We start from the raw sequence: 9,377 nt of genomic DNA, 5'->3' as shown, positions 1-9,377 counted from the left end.
ACTGTGCCACCGTGCTGCCCAATTCAATTCAATTCAATTGTATTTATATAGCGCCAAATCACAACAAAAGTCGCCTCAAGGCGCTTCATAGATACAGAGAAAAACCCAACAATCATATGACCCCCTTTGAGCAAGCACTTTGGCGACAGTGGGAAGGAAAAACTCCCTTTTAACAGGAAGAAACCTCCGGCAGAACCAGGCTCAGGGAGGGGCGGCCATCTGCTGCGACCGGTTGGGGTGAGAGAAGGAAGACAGGATAAAGACATGCTGTGGAAGAGAGACAGAGGTTAATAACAGATATACACTACATTTTCATCAATGACATTTTTCATAAAGCAAGCCTACAAAAGCCTATATGTCATGGTCCTGGGTCATTTTGACCCAGTGTTCTTAGTTTTCCTGTAGTTTTGTATTTTGTTCCTTATGTCCATTGGATTGGTTGGTTTGGTATTTGGATTCCCCCTGTGTCCATGTTTTTATTGTGGTGTTTGTTCTGGTACCGTGTTCCCATCCTTTGTGTTCTGTGTTCTCCTCATCCCCCCATATTCATCCTTCTTCTCTGCCTCTCTCTCTCTGTGCTCATCTCTGTGTACTGTGTTGTGTTTAAGGTCCACATCTTGGTGTCAGTATTTTCAGTTTCGTGTCCTCCCTGCTCGCTAATTGTCTTCAGCTGTGTTCCCCGTGTGTTCCCACTTCTCTCATTACCTTCTGTGTATTTATGTCAGAGTGTCCCTTTGTTCTGTGTTGCGTCGTCCCTCTAGGTTGTGTGCATTTACCGTGTCTTCCCAGCGCCTCAGCTTTAGTTGCTCCCAGGTTAGTTATTGTATGGCTTCTTATGTTCCTGTTAATAAAGACCTGCCTTTGAGGTCATCACCGTGTGTCTAGAGCTGTGCATTTGGGTCCTCTCTTGCCTTCACACAGCCGCCGCTTGACACTATATTTAGATGAAGGTCAGATGGAGGTCTCAGACTGCTTGCTGCTGGATTGGAAAAGAAAACACCAAAAAAGAGCCACGTGACAGCAACTGCAACATTGCTACTAAATTTGAAAAGTGACTTGTTGATGACTTGTGATGTGTTGGAGCTTTTGCTCCATAACCTTTTAGTTCATGGTGCGCAGAAATCATTTGAGCCACATGTGATTCCGAAGATCCTCCAGGGTGAAGCGGTCCTTGTAGTGCTTCCTCAGACACCCCGTCAAAAAATCCCTGCATTCTTTACAGAAATGAAATACTCTTGTTAAAGTTATCCACAAAGTTATTTCACCTTTCTTATATCAACAGCCCTTTTGGCAGAAATCTTACTGTTTGAAATGTCAGCTAAAATCGGTGGGTTTTGGTTGATGATCTTGTAGTCGCAGTCAAATGGTAACTTGTTGTGTAACAGCTGGTACATCACAACACCCAGCTGCCAGGCTGTAGTATATTCTGCAGAGCAGAAGCCGTACATGAACCACTCTGGACTATTGTAGATCCTGGTTCCTAAAACACAAAGATAAGAAGAATTAATGGGGAGGGAACATGATGTGGAGACAGTTCATGACAGCACAACGCTGTGGCTGAAAACATACCTGCGTTCCTCCTGAACCTTTGTCCCGGAGTAAACGTGACTCCACAGCCAAAATCGATGTATCGCACTCGGGGTTCCTCCGAAGATGTTTCAATTAGAATGTTGTGTGGTTTAATATCTCGGTGGAAAACCCCCTTGTTATCCATCGTAATGGCTGCGTCAACTAGTTGTTTCATTATGACCTAAAAGAAAGGAAGCCATATTTGGAGCACAGGACATTCTCTATGAAAAACTGCTGTAAGCTCCAAATGCTCGTCACTTACCTTAACATGTGTCTCTGACAGAGGTTTATCTGTAGTTTTGAGGTAATTGTCTAAGTCCATGCAATTTTCTGGTTTCTCAAAAACCATAATAAGCTCATCTTCCAGATCAAACCAGTCAAGTAGAAGTGGGGTTATACTGCTTTCCGTATCATGTGGTCCAGCCCCAACTTGTATCAGTAGCGCCACCTCCAGGGGAACATCAGTACTTTTCCCATTCCAATCCTTCAGAAGGAAAGTTACTTCAGGTCAGTATTCAGAATTTCAACAAAAGTAGCTATCAGCGTACAGACAGTTTTGAAATAGTCACAAAATGACCTGATCTTTAAAAAGCATTCTTTCCACTGAAACATGTCAGTTTAAACAATAAGGTGACCCACTGTTCATAGAATTCGACCATATTTCCTGACGATTTCACACACAACTGTGAGACCAGTCTGGTTCATGCACGGAGGAAATACGTGCCTTATGCTTGATGCCTGAGAAGGCCTGAAATAATATAAATACTAGGGCTGCCACAAACGATCATTTTGATAGTCGACTAGTCACCGATTATTTTTGCGATTAGTCGACTAATCAGATCATCCATTGGCAGTGTTGGGACTAACGCGTTATTAAGTAACGCGTTACAGTAACTACGTTATTATTGTGGTAACGAGCACAGTAACTAGTTATTATGCCAAAACCAGGAACGCGTTACTCGTTACTGGGATTTAGAGAGGCTCGTTATTCGTTACTTCGTGTGGTGGCTATCGCGGAGCTTCCACAGATTCAACAACATTAGCAAGTGGTGGAGGCCAGCAGGTGGATGAGAGGAAGGGGACGCAGGAGGAGGAGAGACCCGAAGCGGCCGCCCGTCCGAGTGTCAGGTGAACTGAACTTCAGGTAAGACGTTATGACCTGCAGTCTCTCTGGGTCAGATATAAACCAAGTTTATTTGGAGTTTATTTTCGTTATGCTGACTTTTTCGTACTGCGTGCTAGCTAGCATGACGGGGTTTCTATACAGCTGGGTGGTGCTATGTTACTGATGTTGAACTTTATTTTGTTCATATGGTTAATTATTAGAGTTTCCAACCGTCCCGTAAAAAACGGAATCATTTCGTATTCAGAGAAATTATTACGGGTTTCGTATTGAGGTGAAAAGGAACAGTTTGTCCCGTAATTCAGCTACAATGAAAAAGACACAAAGCTGGAGTTATTCTGTGTCTTTGCTGCACAGCTGCCTCTTCTTCTCTCATCCTCTCCCCCTCCCTCTCCTGTTTCTACTTCAATCATGAAACTGATCAATGATCAGCTGATCGGCTTTTCTCTCTTGTTTATTTATCACCCACTTTGCGCCAGAAAGAGGAAACCAGCGGATGTCGCGGTAAACAACAGCAGCATGTTTAAGCTTGATCAGCTGTTGTTAGAATTTATTTAGTATTAATTTCTAGTATCAGCTGATGTTTGCTGGAGCCACAGCTGTAAACCTGCTGGTCAGGATGTCGGTTTGTATATGTGGTGAGTGGGAAACATGAAGATGAAACCAGGAGATGTCCTTACTGAATCATCAGAGCTGAACAGGTGATGGAGAAACAGGTTTACCTTTTAGGTGACATGAATGAGTTGAAGGGAAGTTATGAACTGTTTCTGAGAGACAAATAACACCAGGATCCTTTTCTAAGTAGCTGACAGCTGGTAACTGTGCAGGGGCGGATCTAGCAAAGTGTTGCCAGGGGGGCAGGTAGGGCATTAACAGGGAAAGGGGGGCACAAAGAAATACTTTCTTATTCTCATTTCAAATGTCTCGCTTTTAATAAATAATTATCTGAGTCTTACAACCAACGATTGATAGATTGATGCATATATACCATCAAGACAGTGTACATCACTGTCACAACAGTGTTTATTTGCATTCAAAGGCTTTATGATATTTGCTATAATGGTGGGCCGGTCTCTAGTCAAAATGCCCGGGCCAATTTTTTGTCCCAGTCCAGCTCTGTATGCAGCTCATCTGCAGTCTGGTGTTACCAACATCTTCCTATTCAGAAGGCAGAATTTCTGAGTTCTGAGTACAATCAAAGCACCACGACTGCAGTTTTTGTGTTGGATGTAAAAAGCGCACATGACGCTGTGACGTAGGCTATAATCATGGCGGCGGTCAACGACGGTCCAGGCGTGGGATTTCTCTCGTGGAAATATGCACATTATCTTTTCCTTTGGTAGGTGACACAGTGCACTTGTGGCAAGTAAGCAAGCTAGAAGACTGGCACTCTTGCTGGGTATCAAGTTAGCAACACATTAACAAGAGAAGTCTGAGTAAAACCAAAGTTACTTTCCCTAGTAACTAGTTACTTTAAAAGTAACGAGTAACTTGAAGTAACTGAGTTACTTTTGATGGAAGTAACTAGTAATGTAACTAAGTTACTAATTTAAAGTAACTTACCCAACACTGTCCATTGGACGTAAAACTACAGCTTATTGCACCAGCAGTATCTGCTCTTATATAACTATCATTAGCTTACAGCTTTAAGTGTTTAAGGTCTGTGCTAACTAAAAATAAAGACAAGATGATAGTTTATTAAATTTTAATGAAATTTGCAGATTGTTTCGGTGAAGTTTAATAAACTCCTTGCTATCTAAAATATAACAGGACACTGGAGTATATTCTCCAGCATCTCACACTTCTGATAATCAGTTGTCTGCTTGATGTTTATTCAGCTGTGTAAAAACTATAACTTTAATCTCAGACAAACTGATTTACTCAGGAACAAATAAAATACTAAAGAAAGCCAAACAATAACATTTTAAGTTATCTAAGTGACTCATATATATTTAACCTGAGTAGCGAAAGACGGCGGTGGGTTTGAAAACGATTTGCGGGGAGTCCGGTGTTCTCACGGCGCTAGTGAGCCTAGCCCCCGGCTCGCTAACGAGCTAGTGGGTAACAGATGTCTCCGAAAACGTCGGAGCGCTTTTGAAAATATGTGGTGTCCTGATAAACTGAGCAGATATTTGAGGTTTACACAGCTACATTCTCGCCTGAAAATATGTTAAACGTTTATTTTGTGACCCAGAAAGAATAATAAGAGTAACATTAAAACTAACTAGCTGCCGCCATTGTTGGAAACTGCGCTGGGCCGCGCTATGAATTCTGGGACACAGCTGCTTCTTCTTCTTCTTCAGGGTTTAACGGTAGCTGACATCCTTGTACATGCAATGCTGCCATCTTCTGTTTCAGTCCGTTATTACACTCTTAAATCCTGCCACTTACTCCTGCGTCTTTTGTGATCTTACAAAGCTTCAAACGACGCGTCGACTATTAAATCAGTCGTCGACGATTTTGATAGTCGACGTAATCGTGACTAGTCGACAAATCGTGGCAGCCCTAATAAATACCTGCTGGAATAAGAAAAGACGCTTACCATTGTTGTGCGCGCAAGTCTGCGCTGTTGAACATGTTTGATTGCCACCTGCATTAAAGACATTTTCTGGGTTAGAGAAGTACAAACAGGAATAAACTGAAGATCTGTGAAATGCAAATGTAAGAAGCCATACTGGAAAACTGTCTTTTATGCGTATTCCAGAAAACACGGTGGCAAAGCCTCCATGACCCAGCACCTCCAGCTCTTGATATTTTTCCAGGAAGTCTTCTGCAGACACACAGGAAAAACATACAGGTTATGACTTGTTACACAGAAAACAGCTGGTACAGTCCTATAGAGCTTTGCTATAACATTTCTATTAATTGGTAAATAGCAGCTACATTTTAGCAGATTAGTAGGTAGGTAACGTCACTACTGCCCAGAGTGTCTCTTATTGTCGATTGGTCCCACAGGAATCAAACCCAATCTCAAACCCCAGGACAAATTCTAAAGGATCTTGTGATCCAGCTCAGAAATATTGCCATTATCTTACCTTTTCTGTCAGTGCCGGATATCCTCGGTGAGTCACATGTTTCAGAGGGTTCCTGGGTGGGACTCTCCTCTGGGCTTGTTGTCCTGCTTTTTTTGCTGGATGGTCCCTCAGATTCGTCACTAGTGCTCTTCCGTTTGTTGCTCCTCTTAATTATACTAGAGTCGCTTGAAGGCACTATGAGAAGGCCAACTAAAATGGAAAAAGTAGTTTGACTTTAAGCATTTTCAGTCCAACTCTGTGTCAACTGCTTTCTACTGACTTTCTAAGGTCTGGCAATCGTGCATTAAAGCAATAACTGCACACTGAAAATCAACACAAAGAAGGCTAAATGAACCAACTACAAAGTTAAAGACCGTTAAGTACACAGTTAAAGTCACAAAATAAACTACATAGCCAAGATAATGTCACAGCTAAAACAGGTCTTATCACTTACATTTCAAACTGGATTCCCCAGAAACAAAGTGGCTGGGACCCGGTTTTGGACCTCCACTGCTTTTGCTTTTTTTGGGGGATTTGTCCAGTCTTTCAGGTAAGTCCCTTCTCTTTCTTCCCTCTATTCTTCCATCTGGAGTCATCTTCACCAGTGTGGAGATGCAAGGCTCTGTTTGGTGTCCTGAAATCAACAAAAGATGATTTTGTTTAAGTCAAATTCAGTTGCCTCAAATAAAAACCCAGAAGCATGCATAATTACCATATGAATCCCATTTGACTTACCTAGAGGGTTATTCAGATCCACAGGACGTGGTGCAGTATAAGTTGGCCAAGACTTTGACATTGTGTGATTCATTTAGGTTAATTTAGTTTCAGGATTTCACTCTTCACTCTGCAAAGATGCAATGAGCTGTGTGTGAGAACTATGATCTTTAGTGTCTTATAACAATGTCTTATAACAACGAGGTGATGACATCACAAGATTTTGGAATTCTTGGTTTCCATAGCTACAGAACATCAGCCTGGGCTAGGCAGTAGTTTCTGGTGAAGGCAAAGTTCTGTAAAGATTTATTTAGGGGTGCAATATTGCAAAAACTGTAGCGCAGCTGCATAAATGCATGTTTATAGAGGGCTGCTTCAAGGTGGGAACTGTGCTTCTACAACAAAGGCCATAAAACTAGTTAGGAACAAGCAATGGATATTATAGATAATATTGTAGCTATTATACCAACAAGAAGGACTCTCTTTGGGCAGCATTTACTTGTAAGGCAGTAGTGAAGGCTAATGGATAGCTTTGCAGGCTAAAAGCTAGCAGCACAGGTTAAGTCAAAATTCACTTGATTTCAGTTTTATTTACAGCACCAAATCACAAAAACAGTTGCCTAAAGGTGCTGGAATGTGTTGACTGATCTATAAATCGTATCTGTGCGCATTATTGTGACTAGTTACTCACTAAATGTATGAGCAGTATTGGATGTAATGCATAATAAAATTATGCGTTACTGTGATGAGGTTATATTTTTCAAGGTTCAAAGGCTATAGAAAGAAAGCACGTGTAGCCCAGTGAATTTGAACTTCCACAGTTATTCTTTTTCCTTTCCTGCCTAATGTATTTTCTTATAATTTCTCAATAATTTATTTGCTCTGTTTTACCTAACCTCCGACTGTCTTGGTGAGTGTTGTGGAAGTTAGTATTGTTAGCTGATGTAACAAGCATGGTACCTGCTTCCCAACTCTATCGGTGTGGGTTTTTTTTCTTTTTTTCTTTAATCGCTGGTTGTTCATATTTATGTTCCACTTGTATACCTCATCTGTTTGTATGTTGTATACTCACTGATTGTTCAATAAAGTTCTTGTTAAAATTACACACATATATATATATATTAGGGGTGCAACAATACACAAAATTCACGGTTCGGTTCGATACTTTGGTGTCACGGTTCGATATTTTTTCGATACAAAAAAAATGTTCATGCCTTTTTAATTTGTCATTTATTAAAATTATGAATATATATTTTAACTCAAAAGTACAGTTTTTAAATTTAACCCTAACCCTTGTGCGTGTTTTTTATTTTGACAGCGAATGCGCACCTGCGGACCACTTATGTGCAGCCCTGGTTATTTAGCTCATCATATCGCAGCCACAGAAATTCTTTTGTCCATGAAACCATAAAGCTGCACTTTCTTTTTGCCTTATAGTCTGATTTGTCGTAACTTCTCCGTTTTATGGTAAGCTTTTCTTTGGCTGTCACTTCTTCACCCTGACCTGTCTTATTTGGCTCAGCAGAACTAAAATATATATCCTGCTGCTTTTACACACGCACTCACATAACGCTCAGCGATTCTCTGCGCGATCAACCTCTCACATGTTTAAGCTGCAGGAGATTTCACTTGTCATGTTTGCATAGTAAGCTAACGATTGATAAGACGATGTCAGAGGAATTGGTGCACAAATTATCATCACTCACCAATCAGTGCTGTCGCTCTCTATACACAGTTCGTGCGATTGCAAAGTGAAAGCAAAAAACAAGCGCAAATTCAAACGCGATTTCAATATGTCACATATTGACAGTATATAAGTATTGTCTTGAGCACTGTTAGTGCCAACATATATAAATGGCAAAATAAAATAAAAATACTTCATGAATATCTCATAATTGTATATATTTGTGCATTTGAGCTGAGCATTGAGCGGGGACTTTTCACTATCGATCGATTATGATCAATGACAGTGAACCTGAGCACCTCCCCTACCTTTGGTGTGCGCTCACGCAGCTTGTAGAAAAAGTTTAGTGTGGAAGAAGTGGAGAAGGTGGAGCTGAAAAGCTGACATAAAACAATTAAAACTAAAAATGGGTGCAGCAAAATGTGTCGATTTAACCGCCATGTTAGCTGTCAGTGCTGCTGCACCAGCAGCAAGCGGTAACAACTAGTGACAACCAGTGAGAACCAGCAACAACCGGTAACCAAGCCTCACAGTCAAATATTGTTTGAAACAGATACTTGGATTTCAAATAATTTAGAACTGATACTACCATTTATGTGATGCTCCTCTTCTATCCAAATCACCTGAAAGGCAACAAAAAAGATTCTCTATCCCTGGTGATTGCTGCAACCAGCAGCACAGCAGTGAAAAAAAAAGCAGTGATCATTTGTATGTAAACAACACATGAGTTATTGGATGTGATCGCTACAGGTTATCACATCCAATATGGCAACAGCTCTTGAGCAATGTGTGCATGACATGACAAAGGTTAATAAGAGGCCTAACATTGTAGAGGGAAGCCAAAGTGTTTGAGGAGAACTCGGAAAGACACAGGCCATCACCATGGACTCAACCAAAAAGGATGAATGCATGTTGTGTGCATGCTGCATACCTATGTGTTCAAAGTAAAACGTGTGTACTGAACAGAGCATTTGCCATCCAGAAGCATTTATTGTATTTGTAATCATGCTTTTGTATCATATTTTATGAAGAAGACTAGTCAGTTGGCAATATGGCGCCACCTGTTGTCATCTTCTCTCTGCTCTGATTCCCAAATGTGGTCAAACATTAATATATAGTTTTTTATACACAAGTACTTGGAGAAACAAAGGTTTCTGGGGCAATGTGCTCATTTAAAGGCACATATAGGGCTAAGGGCTCAGTTCAAACACAGTGGGTTGTGGGGATTAATCCAGCTCCGACAAGTCTCAGGCGGATCTTACCGCTAGCAGCC

At 41.0% G+C, this 9,377-nt stretch overlaps 1 protein-coding gene across 1 annotated transcript; it reads right to left on the bottom strand.

Annotated features, from left to right (window-relative positions):
- Positions 1–252: 252 nt before the first annotated feature.
- Positions 253–6,514, bottom strand: LOC146649094 (serine/threonine-protein kinase pim-2-like). The gene is made up of 9 exons (XM_085386669.1): positions 6,442–6,514; positions 6,161–6,340; positions 5,728–5,916; positions 5,368–5,462; positions 5,235–5,282; positions 1,832–2,053; positions 1,570–1,750; positions 1,304–1,480; positions 253–1,214 (listed from the first exon to the last, which is right to left on the bottom strand). The coding sequence occupies exons 1-9, from the start codon at positions 6,512–6,514 to the stop codon at positions 1,123–1,125; spliced, it is 1,257 nt and encodes a 418-aa protein (XP_085242795.1). The 3' UTR covers positions 253–1,122.
- Positions 6,515–9,377: the final 2,863 nt, after the last annotated feature.

The sequence above is a fragment of the Rhamphochromis longiceps genome, linkage group LG17 (assembly GCF_057381845.1).
Source record: "Rhamphochromis longiceps isolate RC_006_pf linkage group LG17, R_longiceps_female_GT1.1, whole genome shotgun sequence".
Lineage (NCBI taxonomy): Eukaryota > Metazoa > Chordata > Actinopteri > Cichliformes > Cichlidae > Rhamphochromis > Rhamphochromis longiceps.
This window is presented reverse-complemented; position numbering and strand designations above follow the sequence as displayed.